This window comes from Gnatocerus cornutus, chromosome 1 (genome assembly GCF_029298725.1).
Source record: "Gnatocerus cornutus isolate USDA-ARS CGAHR chromosome 1, icGnaCorn1.1, whole genome shotgun sequence".
Lineage (NCBI taxonomy): Eukaryota > Metazoa > Arthropoda > Insecta > Coleoptera > Tenebrionidae > Gnatocerus > Gnatocerus cornutus.
Genome location: NC_142233.1, coordinates 17,540,097 through 17,566,804, shown reverse-complemented (window position 1 = coordinate 17,566,804; position 26,708 = coordinate 17,540,097). Strand labels below are relative to the sequence as shown.

The following is a 26,708-nucleotide window of genomic DNA, read 5'->3' as shown; positions in this document are numbered from 1 at the left end:
TGAGAAGTTTGGCCATAGTTTTAGTCATGAATATTTGCGAAAATTTGCAAATTTCGACTTTTGGAAAATCTAAAAACGATTTCTTATGTAAAAAATCGCGAGAAAAACGATGCCGCAAACCGCATTCCAATATCTGAAATAGTTTTCGAGATATCGAGCATGAATTGTTTGGAACCTTCAAAAATTTGGCCATCTGGCGACAACCCAAAAATTCAAACGGCCATAACTCAGTTATTTGTTGTCGGATCTGAATTTAAATTCCAGATTTGGATTCAGCGTGAGATTCTGCGTAAAATGAGTCAAAATTTATTGAGTTTACCTAAGAAATAAAGAAAGCATTGACCAAAAACTGTTTGGAAGTGGTCATTTTGGGGTGATTTTCAATCAATGTTTTCAAAATGAAAATGACGTTTAATAGCATTGAATTATATATCAGTCGAAAGAGGAGCTCAAAATCTATCCACTGGCCCAATTTGAGATCGATCAAACAAACGGTTTACGAGTTATGGTCAAAAATAAAAAAAAATAAAAATTTTCATCGTTTGAGTCGCAATTTTTTTTCGCGAAAAATCGACTATCGAATTTTGGGCTTTTAAGCACTTTTTCTAACGTAAAATGAGCCGAGAAAAACGATGGCGCAAACCGCATCTCAATATCTCTAATAGTTTCCGAGATATTTAACTTTGAAAATTGGGAAAAATGAGAAAAAATGAAAATCAACTATCCGAAACTTTGATCGGCCATAACTCAGTTATTTGTTGTCGGATCTGAATTTAAATCCCAGATTTGGAATCTGCGTAAAATTCTGCGTTCACTGATGTATAATAACTCAAGTTTACTCTAAAAAATAAGCGAGATATCGATATGAGAAGTTTGGCCATAGTTTTAGTCATGAATTTTTGCGAAAATTTGCAAATTTCGACTTTTGGAAAATCTAAAAACGATTTCTTATGTAAACAATCGCGAGAAAAACGATGCCGCAAACCGCATTCCAATATCTGAAATAGTTTTCGAGATATCGAGCATGAATTGTTTGGAACCTTCAAAAATTTGGCCATCTGGCGACAACCCAAAAATTCAAACGGCCATAACTCAGTTATTTGTTGTCGGATCTGAATTTAAATTCCAGATTTGGATTCAGCGTGAGATTCTGCGTAAAATGAGTCAAAATTTATTGAGTTTACCTACGAAATAAAGAAAGCATTGACCAAAAACTGTTTGGAAGTGGTCATTTTGGGGTGATTTTCAATCAATGTTTTCAAAATGAAAATGACGTTTAATAGCATTGAATTATATATCAGTCGAAAGAGGAGCTCAAAATCTATCCACTGGCCCAATTTGAGATCGATCAAACAAACGGTTTACGAGTTATGGTCAAAAATAAAAAAAAATAAAAATTTTCATCGTTTGAGTCGCAATTTTTTTTCGCGAAAAATCGACTATCGAATTTTGGGCTTTTAAGCACTTTTTCTAACGTAAAATGAGCCGAGAAAAACGATGGCGCAAACCGCATCTCAATATCTCTAATAGTTTCCGAGATATTTAACTTTGAAAATTGGGAAAAATGAGAAAAAATGAAAATCAACTATCCGAAACTTTGATCGGCCATAACTCAGTTATTTGTTGTCGGATCTGAATTTAAATCCCAGATTTGGAATCTGCGTAAAATTCTGCGTTCACTGATGTATAATAACTCGAGTTTACTCTAAAAAATAAGCGAGATATCGATATGAGAAGTTTGGCCATAGTTTTAGTCATGAATTTTTGCGAAAATTTGCAAATTTCGACTTTTGGAAAATCTAAAAACGATTTCTTATGTAAAAAATCGCGAGAAAAACGATGCCGCAAACCGCATTCCAAAATTACGAATTTTACTGCACGTGACCATCAAATGCACTCGTCTAAAGTTGGTAGCAGCCCCTAGGGATGTTTATTGGTAACAGTTAACGTCTAGCGCAGGTTTGCCAAAAACCATAAATGGAGAGAAAAGAAAACAAACCTTCCATCCTTCCTCAAACAAGCAGCGATGCATCCAGAATTCCAGATCTCGCGTTTTCAAAAAACCAATAAAAATTCTCTATAAACTTCCATTCCTTGATGTTTCTTTGACTTCACAAAATAGCTGACAAGACACCAGATGACCTTCAGAGCCTTTGTAGTATTTTCTTTCTTGACAACTGCATCTCGATGATAATTTGTTTCCGTTGGTTGAGTTCCTTTGAGCCTTCTCTGGAGAAACACTCGTTTTTTGCTCGTAGACTCATCAGGTTTGAAAACGTTACAAACTTCGTGCTCCCGCAATGAAATCAGCAACACTCTGAACATTTCCCAGTCACTGAACGACATCTTCAACCACTGGAAAAAGAACATTTGACTTTGACTTAAAACATGTTTAAATTTAACCTTTTTCATCCACATTGCAGTAAAGCAGCACCTTTTTCATGATGTTATGCTCCTTGATCAATTCACTGTTCTCTGGGAGCACTGAATGGGTGGTTTCTTCAATTCTGTGCAATAACTTGCAGAGTCCTTTAGCGTTGAGCGACGACAACCGCCTTTTCGACATCTTAGGCTATGGGTATCATCCATCGATTCAGTCTCTTAATAATAAACTCTGGTAATGAAGTTGGAACCTGAAATACCACGAAACATTTCAAGGCTGGAATTCAAACAGTTTTCAGCTTACCTGCGTTTAAAAATTTCAATAAGACCCATCAATTTGTTGCAAATCAACTCCAACTAAAAATAGCTTCAAATGAACTTCTTAACTTGTGTAATTTCTTTGCTACCATGCCCAGAAGAACGAGAAAGTAAACAGTAAAGAATTCTGGTAGTCTCTTGTGCAAACAGGATCGTTGTTAATCATTTGTTGTACTCTGAAAATAAGTTTAGTAAATCATGAACATAACCTCAATGTGTGCTGTCAAAATATTCAAGTTAAGACATACGTTAAGATAGAGACACAATACCATTTTTAAATAATTAATAGAATCGTAACCAAGTCGTGAATGTTAAATCAGACTTCAGATTCTTACTCCTGAGGACAAAATTAATAAAAAGAGTATTTTCTTGCTTTAATTTTCATCGAAAAACTGCAAACCAAATAAAAGTTTGAAAAATTAATAAAACATTAACGGAGCGTCGGATCGAAAAATCTTTGACGGATTCTTGTTCCTGAGGTCCAAATTGATGGAAAAAGTCGGTTTCAAGGAGATTTTATTTTTTGTCGAAATCGCCAAAAATCCATGATGTTTAGTCTTTGAACTTTTTTTGGCGAAAAACGCGAAAGTTCGCAGATCGGCACGAAACTTTGCACATGGCATAATTTGACATTTCCACATCCATTTTTGGTCTCCGTTCCTCGCTATCTGTAAGATTTTTTGAGAAAATGTAAATTAAAAATTTCAAAATTCAATTTCCCGCGTCAAGCAATCTGTCAACGAAGCATAGAAGCTAGGACATGCGTCAACAGATCTGTCCATAAATAATATTAAATAAAATATTAACAAAGTCGTAAATCTTAAATCAAAGTTTAGATTCGTTTTTCTGAGATTAAAATTAACAAGTTAAGTAGTTTATTGTATTTATTTACACCGAAAAATGAATGCATAATGTGTGTATAATTGGTTGCCTACCCACATTGCAAATTTTAATTTTAAGTAAACTTATAGTTACGTTTTGAATCCGACTTTAGAGTACAGAATCTTGTTCCTGAAGTCTAAATTAATAAAAAAAAATGTTTTAAGAAGGTTTCGATTAAATTTCAAATATCAGTCGCGAAGAAACCTGTTTAGTTTTCAACCAATCACACACAGCCCAAATAAGAACCGGCAAATTTAAAGAAATTTATTAATAACACAAACATTAACATGAATAAATTAATGAGTACAAAGTTTCTACTTAAAAACTACAACAGGACTTAGAAAGACGTTGAAAACCGCCTCGACTACACTCCTTACATTAAATCTCGCTTCTTTCGGTCTTTTGACCGTCGTTAAATTGTTGTTACTACAAGCGAGACAGCCGATTTCGTCTAACCCGACTTGTATCTTGAACCCCCCACCTCGTTGTTGAAAAGTGTCCCCCCTTAAAATCCCCGCTTGCACTTTCGTGGTGATTTCGAACGTGTACAAGTTGTACCTCTTGTCGATTTGATCGCGCTGTAAAACGAGCTGCACTCTTCGCGGACTGCTTGCGTGATCGAAGATGGTGCGAAAACTGTTCGAAACCGAGCGGATTTTAATATCGTTTTTCAGTTTTCTGGGTTGATTTCAGGAGGATTAGAACCGAGAAGACGACTTGGATGAAAGCCGTGAATTTCTTGTACCGTGTTTGGGCGGTGAGGACCACGAAGAGGCAGAGAGACTGAAGATGAGGCCGGTGAAAACGAAGAAGGGCTAAGCTTCCGCGGAGTCAACGTCACGTGCATCGGAAGTCGTGGAACTCTCGCTTCACCTGCAACATTTGGAACGTGACAACTTGTCACTAGCATCAGCACCACCAGCAGCTGCGTTTCTGACTTCGCCAAAAAGAAAAAGAACGTAAATTCGCAGGCTAGGAACCATACCAACTTCAAGTACAAGATCTTAAGGGCTAGATGTGGGTGGAGAATCGACCTCTGGACGGACCAAAGGGATGTGATCCAAAGCCTTCAGATCAGGATGGGATTAACAATGGGTAAATGTCCGTGGGAATAATCCACCGTGGCCGATGGGTAAAATGATGTATAATAACGCAAGTTTACACCAAAAAACAAGCGAGATATCGATATGAGAAGTTTGGCATTGTTTTTTTAATCATGAATTTTCGCGAAAATTTGTTTCATAAAAATATTATAATCTTCTATAACTAGACATTTAACAATCGTAGATAATATATATTAAAGAGCCACTTTGCAATTGCAAACGATTTGAGCACTTGTTTAGAAATGATAAGACAACAACGCTCGAATTCTGTTTTCGTGTTTGACGATCATCGCCTTCAACTTTCTTATTTCGTCGGCGAATTCTGGCAACGTTTTCTCCTAAATCAACAAAATTAGTTTAAGAAAAACCACAAACCTAAACTTGTGTTTGGTTTTGAGTCTTCCCCGATTTCGAAAAGCTTCGACACAGAAATGATCGCTTTCGATTCCATCCTTGAGCGAAATCAACAGACTCTTCAGTCGACAGCGCGCGCGCGCGCCGCACTGTCACCCAAAGTATCTGGATAGTCCGGTCAGTCCGGAGTTGTTTAGCCTATAAAACCTCGAGATTTCGCATCCTCTCTTCGGCATCATTCCTATGCCTGAGTTGAGTGTTGATGTAATATCACGCCTTCCACCATCTTCCTTCCTGCAAGAAGTGTAAAAAAGTTTCATCAAGAACATGTTTGTTTATCTCACCTGAAAAACTCTTCTTACTCTGTGCAGTCAATTGCTGTTTCTTCACGGCAAAGCTTTTAATTGCGCCTGCTTCTTGACCAACAGGAAAGGCAACAAAGTTGTGTTAAGCTGCAACTAAGAGATTAAGGTGAGACCATGAATGGAGAGAAAAGAAAACAAACAAACCTTCCATCCTTCCTGAACAAACAGATCTCGCGTTTTCAAGAAACCAATAAATGATGTTTCCTTGACTTCACAAAATAGCTCACAAGACACCAGATGACCTTCAGAGCCTTTGTAGTACATATTTTCTTTCTTGACAACTGCATCTCGATGATGCTCTGTTTCCGTTGGTTGAGTTCCTTTGGCTCTTCTCTAGAGGAGAATACTCGTTTTCTGCTCGTAGACTCAACATTGCAAACTTCGTGCTCCCGCAATGCAATCAGCAACACTTGAAACATCTCCCAGTCACTGAACGACATCTTCAACCACTGGAAAAAGAACATTTGACTTTGAATTTAACCTTTTTCATCCATATTGCAGTAAAGCAGCACCTTTTTCGTGATGGATCAATTCACTGTACTCTGGGAGCACTGAATGGGTGGTTTCTTCAATTCTGTGCAATAACTTGCAGAGTCCTTCAGCGTTGAGCGACGACAACCGCCTTTTCGACATCTTAGGCTATGGGTATCATCCATCGATTCAGTCTCTTTAATAATAAACTCTGGTAATGAAGTTGGAACCTGGAAATACCACGAAACATTTCAAGGCTGGAATTCAAACAGTTTTCAGCTTACCTGCGTTTAAAAATTTCAATAAAGACCCATCAATTTGTTGCAAATCAACTCCAACTCTAAATAGCTTCAAATGAACTTCTTAACTTGTGTAATTTCTTTGCTACCATGCCCAGAAGAACGAGAAAGTAAACAGTAAAGAATTCTGGTAGTTTCTTGTTAAATCATGAACATAACCTCAATGTGTGCTGTCAAAATAGTCAAGTTAAGACATACGTTAAGATAGAGACACAATAATTTTTAATAATTAATAGAATCGTAACCAAGTCGTGAATGTTAAATCAGACTTTAGATTCTTACTCCTGAGGACAAAATTAATAAAAAGAGTATTTTCTTGCTTTAATTTTCATCGAAAAACTGCAAACCAAATAAAAGTTTGAAAAATTAATAAAACATTAACGGAGCGTCTGATCGAAAAATCTTTGACGGATTCTTGTTCCTGAGGTCCAAATTGATGGAAAAAGTCGGTTTCAAAGAGATTTTATTTTTTGTCGAAATCGACAAAAATCCATGATGTTTTTTAGTCTTTGAACTTTTTTTGGCGAAAAACGCGAAAGTTCGCAGATCGACACGAAACTATGCACATGGCATAATTTGACATTTCCACATCCATTTTTGGTCTCCGTTCCTCGCTATCTGCAAGATTTTTTGAGAAAATGCAAATTAAAAATTTTAAAATTCAATTTCCCGCGTCAAGCAATCTGTCAACGAAGCATAGAAGCTAGGACATGCGTCAACAGTCTTTAGTCCATAAATAATATTAAATAAAATATTAACAAAGTCGTAAATCTTAAATCAAAGTTCAGATTCGTTTTTCTGAGGTTAAAATTAACAAGTTAAGTAGTTTATTGTATTTATTTACACCGAAAAGTGAGAGAAGTTTTTCCATTAAAGCCACCTAGCGGAATAACGCCGAAGTTGATAGTTCACGCCTCCTCTCACCAGAGGGCTAAACTTTTGTTTTTAAAACTTACAATTTTTGAATCAAAACCATTTGCAGGAATAAGGAAGAATGATAAAAAACAATACCCTCAAATTAAACTAAAGGAGTATTAATAAAATAAAAAAACACAAACTCGACACTCTCCCTCCTTCTTGCAAAAAGTGTGAAAAAGTTTCATTAGGAACATGTTTGTTGGCTTACCTAAAAAAGACGAGGGAAACAATCTGAAATGGACGAAACTATCCATTCTTAATTAATGGTAATTGATTATTGCTCTAATTCCAACTGATCCAAGAGCCAAGAGCCAAGGTTAGTCCTTCGCAAGTGGCGCTTCCTCAAAAATATCTCATTTAACGACTTCTTCAATTCTTGTAGATCATTGTTGTTTTTATATGCTGATGTAACCGCAGCCAGCTTGTCGGACATTTCAGTGCTCATTTCTTTTTCCGACTAAAACAAACCAAATAGTTTTAGCTGTTAATCTTCCTCTGATACTACAAAAGCCATGACATCATAAAGACACTAAATTTAAATCCCAAATTTGCAATCTGCGTAAAATTCTGCGTTCACTGATGTATAATAACTCAAGTTTACTCTAAAAAATAAGCGAGATATCGATATGAGAAGTTTGGCCATAGTTTTAGTCATGAATTTTTGCGAAAATTTGCAAATTTCGACTTTTGGAAAATCTAAAAACGATTTCTTATGTAAACAATCGCGAGAAAAACGATGCCGCAAACCGCATTCCAATATCTGAAATAGTTTTCGAGATATCGAGCATGAATTGTTTGGAACCTTCAAAAATTTGGCCATCTGGCGACAACCCAAAAATTCAAACGGCCATAACTCAGTTATTTCTTGTCGGATCTGAATTTAAATTCCAGATTTGGATTCAGCGTGAGATTCTGCGTAAAATGAGTCAAAATTTATTGAGTTTACCTACGAAATAAAGAAAGCATTGACCAAAAACTGTTTGGAAGTGGTCATTTTGGGGTGATTTTCAATCAATGTTTTCAAAATGAAAATGACGTTTAATAGCATTGAATTATATATCATTCGAAAGAGGAGCTCAAAATCTATCCACTGGCCCAATTTGAGATCGATCAAACAAACGGTTTACGAGTTATGGTCAAAAATAAAAAAAAATAAAAATTTTCATCGTTTGAGTCGCAATTTTTTTTCGCGAAAAATCGACTATCGAATTTTGGGCTTTTAAGCACTTTTTCTAACGTAAAATGAGCCGAGAAAAACGATGGCGCAAACCGCATCTCAATATCTCTAATAGTTTCCGAGATATTTAACTTTGAAAATTGGGAAAAATGAGAAAAAATGAAAATCAACTATCCGAAACTTTGATCGGCCATAACTCAGTTATTTGTTGTCGGATCTGAATTTAAATCCCAGATTTGGAATCTGCGTAAAATTCTGCGTTCACTGATGTATAATAACTCGAGTTTACTCTAAAAAATAAGCGAGATATCGATATGAGAAGTTTGGCCATAGTTTTAGTCATGAATTTTTGCGAAAATTTGCAAATTTCGACTTTTGGAAAATCTAAAAACGATTTCTTATGTAAAAAATCGCGAGAAAAACGATGCCGCAAACCGCATTCCAAAATTACGAATTTTACTGCACGTGACCATCAAATGCACTCGTCTAAAGTTGGTAGCAGCCCCTAGGGATGTTTATTGGTAACAGTTAACGTCTAGCGCAAGTTTGCCAAAAACCATAAATGGAGAGAAAAGAAAACAAACCTTCCATCCTTCCTCAAACAAGCAGCGATGCATCCAGAATTCCAGATCTCGCGTTTTCAAAAAACCAATAAAAATTCTCTATAAACTTCCATTCCTTGATGTTTCTTTGACTTCACAAAATAGCTCACAAGACACCAGATGACCTTCAGAGCCTTTGTAGTATTTTCTTTCTTGACAACTGCATCTCGATGATACTTTGTTTCCGTTGGTTGAGTTCCTTTGGGCCTTCTCTGGAGAAACACTCGTTTTTTGCTCATAGACTCATCAGGATTGAAAACGTTGCAAACTTCGTGCTCCCGCAATGAAATCAGCAACACTCTGAACATTTCCCAGTCACTGAACGACATCTTCAACCACTGGAAAAAGAACATTTGACTTTGACTTAAAACATGTTTAAATTTAACCTTTTTCATCCACATTGCAGTAAAGCAGCACCTTTTTCATGATGTTATGCTCCTGGATCAATTCACTGTACTCTGGGAGCATTGAATGGGTGGTTTCTTCAATTCTGTGCAATAACTTTCAGAGTCCTTCAGCGTTGAGCGACGACAACCGCCTTTTCGACATCTTAGGCTATGGGTATCATCCATCGATTCAGTCTCTTTAATAATAAACTCTGGTAATGAAGTTGGAACCTGAAATACCACGAAACATTTCAAGGCTGGAATTCAAACAGTTTTCAGCTTACCTGCGTTTAAAAATTTCAATAAAGACCCATAAATTTGTTGTAAATCAACTCCAACTAAAAATAGCTTCAAATGAACTTCTTAACTTGTGTAATTTCTTTGCTACCATGCCCAAAAGAACGAGAAAGTAAACAGTAAAGAATTCTGGTAGTCTCTTGTGCAAGCAGGATCGTTGTTAATCATTTGTTGTACTCTGACTCTGAAAATAAGTTTAGTAAATCATGAACATAACCTCAATGTGTGCTGTCAAAATATTCAAGTTAAGACATACGTTAAGATAGAGACACAATAATTTTTAATAATTAATAGAATCGTAACCAAGTCGTGAATGTTAAATCAGACTTCAGATTCTTACTCCTGAGGACAAAATTAATAAAAAGAGTATTTTCTTGCTTTAATTTTCATCGAAAAACTGCAAACCAAATAAAAGTTTGAAAAATTAATAAAACATTAACGGAGCGTCGGATCGAAAAATCTTTGACGGATTCTTGTTCCTGAGGTCCAAATTGATGGAAAAAGTCGGTTTCAAGGAGATTTTATTTTTTGTCGAAATCGCCAAAAATCCATGATGTTTAGTCTTTGAACTTTTTTTGGCGAAAAACGCGAAAGTTCGCAGATCGGCACGAAACTTTGCACATGGCATAATTTGACATTTCCACATCCATTTCTGGTCTCCGTTCCTCGCTATCTGTAAGATTTTTTGAGAAAATGCAAATTAAAAATTTCAAAATTCAATTTCCCGCGTCAAGCAATCTGTCAACGAAGCATAGAAGCTAGGACATGCGTCAACAGATCTGTCCATAAATAATATTAAATAAAATATTAACAAAGTCGTAAATCTTAAATCAAAGTCTAGATTCGTTTTTCTGAGATTAAAATTAACAAGTTAAGTAGTTTATTGTATTTATTTACACCGAAAAATGAATGCATAATGTGTGTATAATTGGTTGCCTACCCACATTGCAAATTTTAATTTTAAGTAAACTTATAATTACGTTTTGAATCCGACTTTAGAGTACAGAATCTTGTTCCTGAAGTCTAAATTAATAAAAAAAAATGTTTTAAGAAGGTTTCGATTAAATTTCAAATATCAGTCGCGAAGAAACCTGTTTAGTTTTCAACCAATCACACACAGCCCAAATAAGAACCGGCAAATTTAAAGAAATTTATTAATAACACAAACATTAACATGAATAAATTAATGAGTACAAAGTTTCTACTTAAAAACTACAACAGGACTTAGAAAGACGTTGAAAACCGCCTCGACTACACTCCTTACATTAAATCTCGCTTCTTTCGGTCTTTTGACCGTCGTTAAATTGTTGTTACTACAAGCGAGACAGCCGATTTCGTCTAACCCGACTTGTACTTTGAACCCCCCACCTCGTTGTTGAAAAGTGTCACCCCTTAAAATCCCCGCTTGCACTTTCGTGGTGATTTCGAACGTGTACAAGTTGTACCTCTTGTCGATTTGATCGCGCTGTAAAACGAGCTGCACTCTTCGCGGACTGCTTGCGTGATCGAAGATGGTGCGAAAACTGTTCGAAACCGAGCGGATTTTAATATCGTTTTTCAGTTTTCTGGGTTGATTTCAGGAGGATTAGAACCGAGAAGACGACTTGGATGAAAGCCGTGAATTTCTTGTACCGTGTTTGGGCGGTGAGGACCACGAAGAGGCAGAGAGACTGAAGATGAGGCCGGTGAAAACGAAGAAGGGCTAAGCTTCCGCCGAGTCAACGTCACGTGCATCGGAAGTCGTGGAACTCTCGCTTCACCTGCAACATTTGGAACGTGACAACTTGTCACTAGCATCAGCACCACCAGCAGCTGCGTTTCTGACTTCGCCAAAAAGAAAAAGAACGTAAATTCGCAGGCTAGGAACCATACCAACTTCAAGTACAAGATCTTAAGGGCTAGATGTGGGTGGAGAATCGACCTCTGGACGGACCAAAGGGATGTGATCCAAAGCCTTCAGATCAGGATGGGATTAACAATGGGTAAATGTCCGTGGGAATAATCCACCGTGGCCGATGGGTAAAATGATGTATAATAACGCAAGTTTACACCAAAAAACAAGCGAGATATCGATATGAGAAGTTTGGCATTGTTTTTTTAATCATGAATTTTCGCGAAAATTTGTTTCATAAAAATATTATAATCTTCTATAACTAGACATTTAACAATCGTAGATAATATATATTAAAGAGCCACTTTGGGGTGATAAAAAATGACATAATAATTAAGTAAAAGCGAAAATTGCAAACGATTTGAGCACTTGTTTAGAAATGATAAGACAACAACGCTCGAATTCTGTTTTCGTGTTTGACGATCATCGCCTTCAACTTTCTTATTTCGTCGGCGAATTCTGGCAACGTTTTCTCCTAAATCAACAAAATTAGTTTAAGAAAAACCACAAACCTAAACTTGTGTTTGGTTTTGAGTCTTCCCCGATTTCGAAGAGCTTCGACACAGAAATGATCGCTTTCGATTCCATCCTTGAGCGAAATCAACAGACTCTTCAGTCGACAGCGCGCGCGCGCCGCACTGTCACCCAAAGTATCTGGATAGTCCGGTCAGTCCGGAGTTGTTTAGCCTATAAAACCTCGAGATTTCGCATCCTCTCTTCGGCATCATTCCTATGCCTGAGTTGAGTGTTGATGTAATATCACGCCTTCCACCATCTTCCTTCCTGCAAAAAGTGTAAAAAAGTTTCATCAAGAACATGTTTGTTTATCTCACCTGAAAAACTCTTCTTACTCTGTGCAGTCAATTGCTGTTTCTTCACGGCAAAGCTTTTAATTGCGCCTGCTTCTTGACCAACAGGAAAGACAACAAAGTTGTGTTAAGCTGCAACTAAGAGATTAAGGTGAGACCATGAATGGAGAGAAAAGAAAACAAACAAACCTTCCATCCTTCCTGAACAAACAGATCTCGCGTTTTCAAGAAACCAATAAATGATGTTTCCTTGACTTCACAAAATAGCTCACAAGATACCAGATGACCTTCAGAGCCTTTGTAGTACATATTTTCTTTCTTGACAACTGCATCTCGATGATGCTCTGTTTCCGTTGGTTGAGTTCCTTTGGCTCTTCTCTAGAGGAGAATACTCGTTTTCTGCTCGTAGACTCAACATTGCAAACTTCGTGCTCCCGCAATGCAATCAGCAACACTTGAAACATCTCCCAGTCACTGAACGACATCTTCAACCACTGGAAAAAGAACATTTGACTTTGAATTTAACCTTTTTCATCCATATTGCAGTAAAGCAGCACCTTTTTCGTGATGTTATGCTCCTGGATCAATTCACTGTACTCTGGGAGCACTGAATGGGTGGTTTCTTCAATTCTGTGCAATAACTTGCAGAGTCCTTCAGCGTTGAGCGACGACAACCGCCTTTTCGACATCTTAGGCTATGGGTATCATCCATCGATTCAGTCTCTTTAATAATAAACTCTGGTAATGAAGTTGGAACCTGAAATACCACCAAACATTTCAAGGCTGGAATTCAAACAGTTTTCAGCTTACCTGCGTTTAAAAATTTCAATAAAGACCCATAAATTTGTTGCAAATCAACTCCAACTAAAAATAGCTTCAAATGAACTTCTTAACTTGTGTAATTTCTTTGCTACCATGCCCAGAAGAACGAGAAAGTAAACAGTAAAGAATTCTGGTAGTCTCTTGTGCAAGCAGGATCGTTGTTAATCATTTGTTGTACTCTGAAAATAAGTTTAGTAAATCATGAACATAACCTCAATGTGTGCTGTCAAAATATTCAAGTTAAGACATACGTTAAGATAGAGACACAATAATTTTTAATAATTAATAGAATCGTAACCAAGTCGTGAATGTTAAATCAGACTCCAGATTCTTACTCCTGAGGACAAAATTAATAAAAAGAGTATTTTCTTGCTTTAATTTTCATCGAAAAACTGCAAACCAAATAAAAGTTTGAAAAATTAATAAAACATTAACGGAGCGTCGGAACGAAAAATCTTTGACGGATTCTTGTTTCTGAGGTCCAAATTGATGGAAAAAGTCGGTTTCAAAGAGATTTTATTTTTTGTCGAAATCGCCAAAAATCCATGAATTAACCCCTTACAACTTTTTTTGGCGAAAAACACGAAAGTTCCCAGATCGATACGAAACTTTGCACATGGCATAATTTGACATTTCTACATCCATTTCTGATCTCCGTTCCTCGCTATCTGTGAGATTTTTTGAGAAAATGCAAATTAAAAATTTCAAAATTTAATTTCCCGCGGCAAGCAATCTGTCAACGAAGCATAGAAGCTAGGACATGCGTCAACAGTCTTTAGTCCATAAATAATATTAAATAAAATATTAACAAAATCGTAAATCTTAAATCAAAATTCAGATTCGTTTTTCTGAGGTTAAAATTAACAAGTTAAGTAGTTTATTGTATTTATTTACACCGAAAAGTGAGAGAAGTTTTTCCATAAAAGCCACCTAGCGAAATAACGCCGAAGTTGATAGTTTACGCCTCCTCTCACCAGAGGGCTAAACTTTTGATTTTAAAACTTAGAATTTTTGAATCAAAACCATTTGCAGGAATAAGAAGAATGATAAAAAAACAATACCCTCGAATCGCTGAGTCACGTACGTCCAAAAATAAGCGAGTTAGAAAGGTTTAAGTTGCTGATAGGGCCGCCAGATATAAAGGTCGATATCTCCGAAACTAAGTCCTCTATCGATGTGCGGTTTGAAGCATCGCTTTTCTCGCTCTTTTTTACATAAGAATCCGTTGCCAGTAAAATATCGAAAAATTTGACGAATAATTCGAAGTCCAAGGGTGGCCAACCATATGGTGCAAAACCTAATTCGATCGATATCTCGCTAATTTATTAACCAATTTTAATAAAAATGGTCTCATTTTGTGTAGAATTTCGAGTAGAATCCAAAAATATGGCCGCTGAGTCACGTAAGTCCAAAAATAAGCGAGCTAGAAGGGTTTAAGTTGCTGATAGGGCCGCCAGATATAAAGGTCGATTTCTCCGATATTAAGTCCTCTATCGATGTGCGGGTTGAAGCATCGTTTTTCTCGCTCTTTTTTACATAAGAATCCGTTGCCAGTAAAATATCGAAAAATTTGACGAATAATTCGAAGTCCAAGGGTGGCCAACCCTATGGAGCAAAACCTAATTCGATCGATATCTCGCTTATTTATTAACCAATTTTAATAAAAATGGTCTCATTTTGTGTAGAATTTCGAGTAGAATCCAAAAATATGGCCGCTGAGTCACGTACGTCCAAAAATAGGCGAGTTAGAAGGGTTTAAGTTGCTGATAGGGCCGCCAGATATAAAGGTCGATTTCTCCGATATTAAATCCTCTATCGATGTGCGGTTTGAAGCATCGTTTTTCTCGCTCTTTTTTACATAAGAATCCGTTGCCAGTAAAATATCGATAAATTTGACGAATAATTCGAAGTCCAAGGGTGGCCAACCCTATAGTGCAAAACCTAATTCGATCGATATGTCGCTTATTTATTAACCAATTTTAATAAAAATGGTCTCATTTTGTGTAGAATTTCGAGTAGAATCCAAAAATATGGCCGCTGAGTCACGTACGTCCAAAAATAGGCGAGTTAGAAGGGTTTAAGTTGCTGATAGGGCCGCCAGATATAAAGGTCGATTTCTCCGATATTAAATCCTCTATCGATGTGCGGTTTGAAGCATCGTTTTTCTCGCTCTTTTTTACATAAGAATCCGTTGCCAGTAAAATATCGATAAATTTGACGAATAATTCGAAGTCCAAGGGTGGCCAACCCTATGGTGCAAAACCTAATTCGATCGATATCTCGCTAATTTATTAACCAATTTTAATAAAAATGGTCTCATTTTGTGTAGAATTTCGAGTAGAATCCAAAAATATGGCCGCTGAGTCACGTAAGTCCAAAAATAAGCGAGCTAGAAGGGTTTAAGTTGCTGATAGGGCCGCCAGATATAAAGGTCGATTTCTCCGATATTAAATCCTCTATCGATGTGCGGTTTGAAGCATCGTTTTTCTCGCTCTTTTTTACATAAGAATCCGTTGCCAGTAAAATATCGATAAATTTGACGAATAATTCGAAGTCCAAGGGTGGCCAACCCTATAGTGCAAAACCTAATTCGATCGATATGTCGCTTATTTATTAACTAATTTTAATAAAAATGGTCTCATTTTGTGTAGAATTTCGAGTAGAATCCAAAAATATGGCCGCTGAGTCACGTACGTCCAAAAATAAGCGAGTTAGAAGGGTTTAAGTTGCTGATAGGGCCGCCAGATATAAAGGTCGATTTCTCCGATATTAAATCCTCTATCGATGTGCGGTTTGAAGCATCGTTTTTCTCGCTCTTTTTTACATAAGAATCCGTTGCCAGTAAAATATCGATAAATTTGACGAATAATTCGAAGTCCAAGGGTGGCCAACCCTATGGTGCAAAACCTAATTCGATCGATATCTCGCTTATTTATTAACCAATTTTAATAAAAATGGTCTCATTTTGTGTAGAATTTCGAGTAAAATCCAAAAATATGGCCGCTGAGTCACGTACGTCCAAAAATAAGCGAGTTAAAAGGGTTTAAGTTGCTGATAGGGCCGCCAGATATAAAGGTCGATATCTCCGAAACTAAGTCCTCTATCGATGTGCGGTTTGAAGCATCGTTTTTCTCGCTCTTTTTTACATAAGAATCCGTTGCCAGTAAAATATCGAAAAATTTGACGAATAATTCGAAGTCCAAGGGTGGCCAACCCTATGGTGCAAAACCTAATTCGATCGATATCTCGCTTATTTATTAACCAATTTTAATAAAAATTGGTCTCATTTAATGTAGAATTTCGAGTAGAATCCAAAAAATAGACTAGTCCAAAAATAAGCGAGTTGGAAGCTTTTTATGTTGCTGATAGGGCACCAAGTGTGGCTGACCTTTTTTCTATAGACCCCACCCCTCCCCCATTCTTTATCAAGCCACACCCCTCCCCCCTTCTTTATCAAGCCACACCCCTCCTCCATTGACCACACCCCCTCCTCTTTTTGACCGCACCCCTTTTCCATTAAGCCACACCTTTTTTATCAAGCCACACCCCTCCCCCTTCTTTATCAAGCCACACCCCTCCTCCATTGACCACACCCCCTCCTCTTTTTGACCGCACCCCTTCTCCACTAAGACACGCCCACACTCCATTTGACCACGCCCCTTATCCATCTGACCGCACCCCCTTCTCCATTTGACCACACCCCCTTTTCCATTTCGCCACGCCCTTCCTCCATTTAACCACGCCCCTTCTTCATTAAGCCACACTTTTTCCCATTAAGCCACGCCCATCCTCTATTTGACCACTCCCCTTTTCCATTAAGCCACACCTTTTTTCCATTAAGCCACGCCCATCCTCCATTTGACTACACCCCTTCTCCACTAAGACACGCCCACACTCCATTTGACCACGCCCCTTATCCATTTGACCGCGCCCCTTCTCCATTTGACCACACCCCTTTCCAGTTCGCCACGCCCTTCCTCCATTTAACCACGCCCCTTCTCCATTAAGCCACGCCCATCCTCTATTTGACCACACCCCTTTTCCATTAAGCCACACCTTTTTTCCACTAAGCCACGCCCATCCTCCATTTGACTACACCCCTTCTCCATTTGACCACGCCCACACTCCATTTGACCACGCCCACACTCCATTTGACCGCGCCCCTTCTCCATTTGACCACACCCCTTTTCCATTTCGCCACGCCCTTCCTCCATTTAACCCCGCCCATCCTCTATTTGACCACACCCCTTTTCCATTAAGCCACACCTTTTTTTCCATTAAGCCACGCCCATCCTCCATTTGACTACACCCCCCTTCTCCACTAAGACACGCCCACACTCCATTTGACCACGCCCACACTCCATTTGACCGCGCCCCTTCTCCATTTGACCACACCCCCTTTCCATTTCGCCACGCCCTTCCTCCATTTAACCACGCCCCTTCTCCATTAAGCCACGCCCATCCTCTATTTGACCACACCCCTTTTCCATTAAGCCACACCTTTTTTCCATTAAGCCACGCCCATCCTCCATTTGACTACACCCCTCCTCTATTTAACCACATCCCCTTCCGTTTAGCCACGCCCCTTCTCAATTTGACCACACCCCTTTTCAACTAAACCACACCCTTCCACCTCACTCCTTCTCTATTAAGCCACACCTTTTTTCTATAGACCACACCTCCGTCTTCATCAAGCCACACTTCCATTTGGCCACTCCTCTCATTCATGAAGCCACACCCCTCCTGCGTTGGCCACACCAAACGGTGTGGTAAAATTAGGCCCAAAATTCCATGCTCGCAACTGTACAAATGTAAAGTGCACTCATTGCATTCACTTTCAGGGAGAAATTTAGGGGGAAATTGAATGCAGCGATTTTTGAGGTTAACAGGTTGTCGAACTTAATCTATAATTAATCAAAAATTTGATGCAAAGAACAGATTCAATACAGATTTGACATCATTGACATGTTTTGGCAATCTTGCGCAAGACGATTAGATTCTACAGGCATGCAACAGTTGCGTCAAGGTCAAACTTAACTTTTCAATGAGTGGAAAAAGACAGTCCCGAAGAAAATTTTAAAATATATTTGTAAAAATACTATTAAAACAATTCTTATTAGTTGTTCTTTGCAAATGCATTACATAATTTATACATTTATTTACATTATTCGTTGTTAAACATGGAACACACAAAATTTACATCCGAGAATTGTCGTCAAGGCCATCTCTATCGCTAATTAACAAAATTATACAACTATGTACAATGTTTTTTCTTGAAGATTTTCCTAACGTTTTATGAAAAATTTGTTATGTACAAAAATCAAGAAAAAGCGAGCCTGTCGTTATTGTCATGTGAAGACGGAAACGTCCTGATCGACACTTGCCTGAACTTTATAAACTATATAACTAATGTTTCATAAAAATATTATAATCTTCTATAACAAGACATTTAACAATCGTAGATAATATATATTAAAGAGCACTTTGGGGTGATAAAAAATGACATAATAATTAAGTAGAAGCGAAAATTGCAAACGATTTGAGCACTTGTTTAGAAATGATAAGACAACAATTTGTGCGTGCTAAACCAGCACCAGAGCCACTTCAGCTTCCAACGCTCGAATTCTGTTTTCGTGTTTGACGATCATCGCCTTCAACTTTCTTATTTCGTCGGCGAATTCTGGCAACGTTTTGTCCTAAATCAACAAAATTAGTTTAAGAAAAACCACAAACCCAAACCACTCACCGAAACTTGTGTTTGGTTTTGGGTCTTCCCCGATTTCGAGGAGCTTCGACACAGAAATGATCGCTTTCGATTCCATCCTTGAGCGAAATCAACAGACTCTTCAGTCGACAGCGCGCGCGCGCCGCACTGTCACCCAAAGTATCTGGATAGTCCGGTCAGTCCGGAGTTGTTTAGCCTATAAAACCTCGAGATTTCGCATCCTCTCTTCGGCATCATTCCTATGCCTGAGTTGAGTGTTGATGTAATATCACGCCTTCCACCATCTTCCTTCCTGCAAGAAGTGTAAAAAAGTTTCATCAAGAACATGTTTGTTTATCTCACCTGAAAAACTCTTCTTACTCTGTGCAGTCAATTGCTGTTTCTTCACGGCAAAGCTTTTAATTGCGCCTGCTTCTTGACCAACAGGAAAGACAACAAAGTTGTGTTAAGCTGCAACTAAGAGATTAAGGTGAGACCATGAATGGAGAGAAAAGAAAACAAACAAACCTTCCATCCTTCCTGAACAAACAGATCTCGCGTTTTCAAGAAACCAATAAAAATTCTCCATAAACTTCCGTTCCCTGATGTTTCCTTGACTTCACAAAATAGCTCACAAGACACCAGATGACCTTCAGAGCCTTTGTAGTACATATTTTCTTTCTTGACAACTGCATCTCGATGATGCTCTGTTTCCATTGGTTGAGTTCCTTTGGCTCTTCTCCAGAGGAGAATACTCGTTTTCTGCTCGTAGACTCAACATTGCAAACTTCGTGCTCCCGCAATGCAATCAGCAACACTTGAAACATCTCCCAGTCACTGAACGACATCTTCAACCACTGGAAAAAGAACATTTGATTTTGAATTTAACCTTTTTCATCACCTTTTTCGTGATGTTATGCTCCTTGATCAATTCACTGTTCTCTGGGAGCACTGAATGGGTGGTTTCTTCAATTCTGTGCAATAACTTGCAGAGTCCTTTAGCGTTGAGCGACGACAACCGCCTTTTCGACATCTTAGGCTATGGGTATCATCCATCGATTCAGTCTCTTAATAATAAACTCTGGTAATGAAGTTGGAACCTGAAATACCACGAAACATTTCAAGGCTGGAATTCAAACAGTTTTCAGCTTACCTGCGTTTAAAAATTTCAATAAGACCCATCAATTTGTTGCAAATCAACTCCAACTAAAAATAGCTTCAAATGAACTTCTTAACTTGTGTAATTTCTTTGCTACCATGCCCAGAAGAACGAGAAAGTAAACAGTAAAGAATTCTGGTAGTCTCTTGTGCAAGCAGGATCGTTGTTAATCATTTGTTGTACTCTGAAAATAAGTTTAGTAAATCATGAACATAACCTCAATGTGTGCTGTCAAAATATTCAAGTTAAGACATACGTTAAGATAGAGACACAATAATTTTTAATAATTAATAGAATCGTAACCAAGTCGTGAATGTTAAATCAGACTCCAGATTCTTACTCCTGAGGACAAAATTAATAAAAAGAGTATTTTCTTGCTTTAATTTTCATCGAAAAACTGCAAACCAAATAAAAGTTTGAAAAATTAATAAAACATTAACGGAGCGTCGGAACGAAAAATCTTCGACGGATTCTTGTTTCTGAGGTCCAAATTGATGGAAAAAGTCGGTTTCAAAGAGATTTTATTTTTTGTCGAAATCGCCAAAAATCCATGAACCCCTTACAACTTTTTTTGGCGAAAAACACGAAAGTTCCCAGATCGATACGAAACTTTGCACATGGCATAATTTGACATTTCTACATCCATTTCTGATCTCCGTTCCTCGCTATCTGTGAGATTTTTTGAGAAAATGCAAATTAAAAATTTCAAAATTTAATTTCCCGCGGCAAGCAATCTGTCAACGAAGCATAGAAGCTAGGACATGCGTCAACAGTCTTTAGTCCATAAATAATATTAAATAAAATATTAACAAAATCGTAAATCTTAAATCAAAATTCAGATTCGTTTTTCTGAGGTTAAAATTAACAAGTTAAGTAGTTTATTGTATTTATTTACACCGAAAAGTGAGAGAAGTTTTTCCATAAAAGCCACCTAGCGAAATAACGCCGAAGTTGATAGTTTACGCCTCCTCTCACCAGAGGGCTAAACTTTTGATTTTAAAACTTAGAATTTTTGAATCAAAACCATTTGCAGGAATAAGAAGAATGATAAAAAAACAATACCCTCGAATCGCTGAGTCACGTACGTCCAAAAATAAGCGAGTTAGAAAGGTTTAAGTTGCTGATAGGGCCGCCAGATATAAAGGTCGATATCTCCGAAACTAAGTCCTCTATCGATGTGCGGTTTGAAGCATCGCTTTTCTCGCTCTTTTTTACATAAGAATCCGTTGCCAGTAAAATATCGAAAAATTTGACGAATAATTCGAAGTCCAAGGGTGGCCAACCATATGGTGCAAAACCTAATTCGATCGATATCTCGCTAATTTATTAACCAATTTTAATAAAAATGGTCTCATTTTGTGTAGAATTTCGAGTAGAATCCAAAAATATGGCCGCTGAGTCACGTAAGTCCAAAAATAAGCGAGCTAGAAGGGTTTAAGTTGCTGATAGGGCCGCCAGATATAAAGGTCGATTTCTCCGATATTAAGTCCTCTATCGATGTGCGGTTTGAAGCATCGTTTTTCTCGCTCTTTTTTACATAAGAATCCGTTGCCAGTAAAATATCGAAAAATTTGACGAATAATTCGAAGTCCAATGGTGGCCAACCCTATGGAGCAAAACCTAATTCGATCGATATCTCGCTTATTTATTAACCAATTTTAATAAAAATGGTCTCATTTTGTGTAGAATTTCGAGTAGAATCCAAAAATATGGCCGCTGAGTCACGTACGTCCAAAAATAGGCGAGTTAGAAGGGTTTAAGTTGCTGATAGGGCCGCCAGATATAAAGGTCGATTTCTCCGATATTAAATCCTCTATCGATGTGCGGTTTGAAGCATCGTTTTTCTCGCTCTTTTTTACATAAGAATCCGTTGCCAGTAAAATATCGATGAATTTGACGAATAATTCGAAGTCCAAGGGTGGCCAACCCTATAGTGCAAAACCTAATTCGATCGATATGTCGCTTATTTATTAACCAATTTTAATAAAAATGGTCTCATTTTGTGTAGAATTTCGAGTAGAATCCAAAAATATGGCCGCTGAGTCACGTACGTCCAAAAATAGGCGAGTTAGAAGGGTTTAAGTTGCTGATAGGGCCGCCAGATATAAAGGTCGATTTCTCCGATATTAAATCCTCTATCGATGTGCGGTTTGAAGCATCGTTTTTCTCGCTCTTTTTTACATAAGAATCCGTTGCCAGTAAAATATCGATAAATTTGACGAATAATTCGAAGTCCAAGGGTGGCCAACCCTATGGTGCAAAACCTAATTCGATCGATATCTCGCTAATTTATTAACCAATTTTAATAAAAATGGTCTCATTTTGTGTAGAATTTCGAGTAGAATCCAAAAATATGGCCGCTGAGTCACGTAAGTCCAAAAATAAGCGAGCTAGAAGGGTTTAAGTTGCTGATAGGGCCGCCAGATATAAAGGTCGATTTCTCCGATATTAAATCCTCTATCGATGTGCGGTTTGAAGCATCGTTTTTCTCGCTCTTTTTTACATAAGAATCCGTTGCCAGTAAAATATCGATAAATTTGACGAATAATTCGAAGTCCAAGGGTGGCCAACCCTATAGTGCAAAACCTAATTCGATCGATATGTCGCTTATTTATTAACTAATTTTAATAAAAATGGTCTCATTTTGTGTAGAATTTCGAGTAGAATCCAAAAATATGGCCGCTGAGTCACGTACGTCCAAAAATAAGCGAGTTAGAAGGGTTTAAGTTGCTGATAGGGCCGCCAGATATAAAGGTCGATATCTCCGAAACTAAGTCCTCTATCGATGTGCGGTTTGAAGCATCGCTTTTCTCGCTCTTTTTTACATAAGAATCCGTTGCCAGTAAAATATCGAAAAATTTGACGAATAATTCGAAGTCCAAGGGTGGCCAACCATATGGTGCAAAACCTAATTCGATCGATATCTCGCTAATTTATTAACCAATTTTAATAAAAATGGTCTCATTTTGTGTAGAATTTCGAGTAGAATCCAAAAATATGGCCGCTGAGTCACGTAAGTCCAAAAATAAGCGAGCTAGAAGGGTTTAAGTTGCTGATAGGGCCGCCAGATATAAAGGTCGATTTCTCCGATATTAAGTCCTCTATCGATGTGCGGGTTGAAGCATCGTTTTTCTCGCTCTTTTTTACATAAGAATCCGTTGCCAGTAAAATATCGAAAAATTTGACGAATAATTCGAAGTCCAAGGGTGGCCAACCCTATGGAGCAAAACCTAATTCGATCGATATCTCGCTTATTTATTAACCAATTTTAATAAAAATGGTCTCATTTTGTGTAGAATTTCGAGTAGAATCCAAAAATATGGCCGCTGAGTCACGTACGTCCAAAAATAGGCGAGTTAGAAGGGTTTAAGTTGCTGATAGGGCCGCCAGATATAAAGGTCGATTTCTCCGATATTAAATCCTCTATCGATGTGCGGTTTGAAGCATCGTTTTTCTCGCTCTTTTTTACATAAGAATCCGTTGCCAGTAAAATATCGATAAATTTGACGAATAATTCGAAGTCCAAGGGTGGCCAACCCTATAGTGCAAAACCTAATTCGATCGATATGTCGCTTATTTATTAACCAATTTTAATAAAAATGGTCTCATTTTGTGTAGAATTTCGAGTAGAATCCAAAAATATGGCCGCTGAGTCACGTACGTCCAAAAATAGGCGAGTTAGAAGGGTTTAAGTTGCTGATAGGGCCGCCAGATATAAAGGTCGATTTCTCCGATATTAAATCCTCTATCGATGTGCGGTTTGAAGCATCGTTTTTCTCGCTCTTTTTTACATAAGAATCCGTTGCCAGTAAAATATCGATAAATTTGACGAATAATTCGAAGTCCAAGGGTGGCCAACCCTATGGTGCAAAACCTAATTCGATCGATATCTCGCTAATTTATTAACCAATTTTAATAAAAATGGTCTCATTTTGTGTAGAATTTCGAGTAGAATCCAAAAATATGGCCGCTGAGTCACGTAAGTCCAAAAATAAGCGAGCTAGAAGGGTTTAAGTTGCTGATAGGGCCGCCAGATATAAAGGTCGATTTCTCCGATATTAAATCCTCTATCGATGTGCGGTTTGAAGCATCGTTTTTCTCGCTCTTTTTTACATAAGAATCCGTTGCCAGTAAAATATCGATAAATTTGACGAATAATTCGAAGTCCAAGGGTGGCCAACCCTATAGTGCAAAACCTAATTCGATCGGTATGTCGCTTATTTATTAACTAATTTTAATAAAAATGGTCTCATTTTGTGTAGAATTTCGAGTAGAATCCAAAAATATGGCCGCTGAGTCACGTACGTCCAAAAATAAGCGAGTTAGAAGGGTTTAAGTTGCTGATAGGGCCGCCAGATATAAAGGTCGATATCTCCGAAACTAAGTCCTCTATCGATGTGCGGTTTGAAGCATCGTTTTTCTCGCTCTTTTTTACATAAGAATCCGTTGCCAGTAAAATATCGAAAAATTTGACGAATAATTCGAAGTCCAAGGGTGGCCAACCCTATGGTGCAAAACCTAATTCGATCGATATCTCGCTTATTTATTAACCAATTTTAATAAAAATTGGTCTCATTTAATGTAGAATTTCGAGTAGAATCCAAAAAATAGACTAGTCCAAAAATAAGCGAGTTGGAAGCTTTTTATGTTGCTCATAGGGCACCAAGTGTGGCTGACCTTTTTTCTATAGACCCCACCCCTCCCCCATTCTTTATCAAGCCACACCCCTCCCCCCTTCTTTATCAAGCCACACCCCTCCTCCATTGACCACACCCCCTCCTCTTTTTGACCGCACCCCTTTTCCATTAAGCCACACCTTTTTTATCAAGCCACACCCCTCCCCCTTCTTTATCAAGCCACACCCCTCCTCCATTGACCACACCCCCTCCTCTTTTTGACCGCACCCCTTCTCCACTAAGACACGCCCACACTCCATTTGACCACGCCCCTTATCCATCTGACCGCACCCCCTTCTCCATTTGACCACACCCCTTTTCCATTTCGCCACGCCCTTCCTCCATTTAACCACGCCCCTTCTTCATTAAGCCACACTTTTTTCCCATTAAGCCACGCCCATCCTCTATTTGACCACTCCCCTTTTCCATTAAGCCACACCTTTTTTCCATTAAGCCACGCCCATCCTCCATTTGACTTCACCCCTTCTCCACTAAGACACGCCCACACTCCATTTGACCACGCCCCTTATCCATTTGACCGCGCCCCTTCTCCATTTGACCACACCCCTTTTCCAGTTCGCCACGCCCTTCCTCCATTTAACCACGCCCCTTCTCCATTAAGCCACGCCCATCCTCTATTTGACCACACCCCTTTTCCATTAAGCCACACCTTTTTTCCATTAAGCCACGCCCATCCTCCATTTGACCACGCCCACACTCCATTTGACCACGCCCACACTCCATTTGACCGCGCCCCTTCTCCATTTGACCACACCCCTTTTCCATTTCGCCACGCCCTTCCTCCATTTAACCACGCCCATCCTCTATTTAACCACACCCCTTTTCCATTAAGCCACACCTTTTTTTCCATTAAGCCACGCCCATCCTCCATTTGACTACACCCCCTTCTCCACTAAGACACGCCCACACTCCATTTGACCACGCCCACACTCCATTTGACCGCGCCCCTTCTCCATTTGACCACACCCCCTTTCCATTTCGCCACGCCCTTCCTCCATTTAACCACGCCCCTTCTCCATTAAGCCACGCCCATCCTCTATTTGACCACACCCCTTTTCCATTAAGCCACACCTTTTTTCCATTAAGCCACGCCCATCCTCCATTTGACTACACCCCTCCTCTATTTAACCACATCCCCTTCCGTTTAGCCACGCCCCTTCTCAATTTGACCACACCCCTTTTCAACTAAACCACACCCTTCCACCTCACTCCTTCTCTATTAAGCCACACCTTTTTTCTATAGACCACACCTCCGTCTTCATCAAGCCACACTTCCATTTGGCCACTCCTCTCATTCATGAAGCCACACCCCTCCTGCGTTGGCCACACCAAACGGTGTGGTAAAATTAGGCCCAAAATTCCATGCTCGCAACTGTACAAATGTAAAGTGCACTCATTGCATTCACTTTCAGGGAGAAATTTAGGGGGAAATTGAATGCAGCGATTTTTGAGGTTAACAGGTTGTCGAACTTAATCTATAATTAATCAAAAATTTGATGCAAAGAACAGATTCAATACAGATTTGACATCATTGACATGTTTTGGCAATCTTGCGCAAGACGATTAGATTCTACAGGCATGCAACAGTTGCGTCAAGGTCAAACTTAACTTTTCAATGAGTGGAAAAAGACAGTCCCGAAGAAAATTTTAAAATATATTTGTAAAAATACTATTAAAACAATTCTTATTAGTTGTTCTTTGCAAATGCATTACATAATTTATACATTTATTTACATTATTCGTTGTTAAACATGGAACACACAAAATTTACATCCGAGAATTGTCGTCAAGGCCATCTCTATCGCTAATTAACAAAATTATACAACTATGTACAATGTTTTTTCTTGAAGATTTTCCTAACGTTTTATGAAAAATTTGTTATGTACAAAAATCAAGAAAAAGCGAGCCTGTCGTTATTGTCATGTGAAGACGGAAACGTCCTGATCGACACTTGCCTGAACTTTATAAACTATATAACTAATGTTTCATAAAAATATTATAATCTTCTATAACAAGACATTTAACAATCGTAGATAATATATATTAAAGAGCACTTTGGGGTGATAAAAAAT

At 38.2% G+C, this 26,708-nt stretch overlaps 4 protein-coding genes and 3 long non-coding RNA genes across 10 annotated transcripts; all 7 read right to left on the bottom strand.

The window, feature by feature from the left end:
• Positions 1-2,005: 2,005 nt before the first annotated feature.
• LOC148180675 (kinase D-interacting substrate of 220 kDa-like) lies at positions 2,006-2,875 on the bottom strand. 2 transcript variants are annotated; one of them, XM_088049709.1, is made up of 3 exons: positions 2,687-2,875; positions 2,404-2,633; positions 2,238-2,355 (listed from the first exon to the last, which is right to left on the bottom strand). In XM_088049709.1, the coding sequence occupies exons 2-3, from the start codon at positions 2,564-2,566 to the stop codon at positions 2,333-2,335; spliced, it is 186 nt and encodes a 61-aa protein (XP_087905835.1). In that variant the 5' UTR covers positions 2,567-2,633; positions 2,687-2,875; the 3' UTR covers positions 2,238-2,332. The 2 variants fall into 2 exon arrangements, with proteins under 2 accessions (XP_087905834.1, XP_087905835.1); XM_088049708.1 differs by lacking the exon at positions 2,687-2,875 and having other exon boundaries at positions 2,006-2,355; positions 2,404-2,501.
• A 1,275-nt stretch (positions 2,876-4,150) lies between these two features.
• Positions 4,151-5,141, bottom strand: LOC148180674 (uncharacterized). The gene is made up of 2 exons (XR_015770913.1): positions 5,061-5,141; positions 4,151-4,455 (listed from the first exon to the last, which is right to left on the bottom strand). It is a non-coding gene; the product is annotated as an uncharacterized LOC148180674 (long non-coding RNA).
• A 104-nt stretch (positions 5,142-5,245) lies between these two features.
• On the bottom strand, positions 5,246-6,422 carry LOC148180673 (uncharacterized). Of its 3 annotated transcripts, none has more exons than XR_015770914.1 (4): positions 6,160-6,422; positions 5,917-6,105; positions 5,549-5,853; positions 5,408-5,497 (listed from the first exon to the last, which is right to left on the bottom strand). It is a non-coding gene; the product is annotated as an uncharacterized LOC148180673 (long non-coding RNA). The 3 variants fall into 3 exon arrangements; XR_015770915.1 differs by having other exon boundaries at positions 6,164-6,422; XR_015770916.1 differs by lacking the exons at positions 5,917-6,105; positions 6,160-6,422 and adding an exon at positions 5,246-5,333 and having other exon boundaries at positions 5,384-5,497; positions 5,549-5,753.
• A 1,040-nt stretch (positions 6,423-7,462) lies between these two features.
• LOC148180672 (uncharacterized) lies at positions 7,463-9,481 on the bottom strand. The gene is made up of 3 exons (XM_088048202.1): positions 9,258-9,481; positions 8,854-9,209; positions 7,463-7,549 (listed from the first exon to the last, which is right to left on the bottom strand). The coding sequence occupies exons 1-2, from the start codon at positions 9,270-9,272 to the stop codon at positions 8,910-8,912; spliced, it is 315 nt and encodes a 104-aa protein (XP_087904328.1). The 5' UTR covers positions 9,273-9,481; the 3' UTR covers positions 7,463-7,549; positions 8,854-8,909.
• Positions 9,482-11,009: 1,528 nt separating this feature from the next.
• On the bottom strand, positions 11,010-12,008 carry LOC148180671 (uncharacterized). Its single transcript, XR_015770123.1, has 2 exons — positions 11,958-12,008; positions 11,010-11,508 (listed from the first exon to the last, which is right to left on the bottom strand). It is a non-coding gene; the product is annotated as an uncharacterized LOC148180671 (long non-coding RNA).
• A 293-nt stretch (positions 12,009-12,301) lies between these two features.
• On the bottom strand, positions 12,302-13,319 carry LOC148180670 (uncharacterized). The gene is made up of 4 exons (XM_088036146.1): positions 13,065-13,319; positions 12,812-13,011; positions 12,444-12,748; positions 12,302-12,392 (listed from the first exon to the last, which is right to left on the bottom strand). The coding sequence occupies exons 2-3, from the start codon at positions 12,941-12,943 to the stop codon at positions 12,479-12,481; spliced, it is 402 nt and encodes a 133-aa protein (XP_087892272.1). The 5' UTR covers positions 12,944-13,011; positions 13,065-13,319; the 3' UTR covers positions 12,302-12,392; positions 12,444-12,478.
• Positions 13,320-19,166: 5,847 nt separating this feature from the next.
• LOC148180669 (uncharacterized) lies at positions 19,167-20,185 on the bottom strand. The gene is made up of 4 exons (XM_088040573.1): positions 19,934-20,185; positions 19,682-19,880; positions 19,309-19,637; positions 19,167-19,257 (listed from the first exon to the last, which is right to left on the bottom strand). Exons 2-3 carry the CDS (start codon positions 19,811-19,813, stop codon positions 19,344-19,346), a joined length of 426 nt encoding a protein of 141 aa, XP_087896699.1. The 5' UTR covers positions 19,814-19,880; positions 19,934-20,185; the 3' UTR covers positions 19,167-19,257; positions 19,309-19,343.
• Between the last annotated feature and the right edge of the window lie 6,523 nt (positions 20,186-26,708).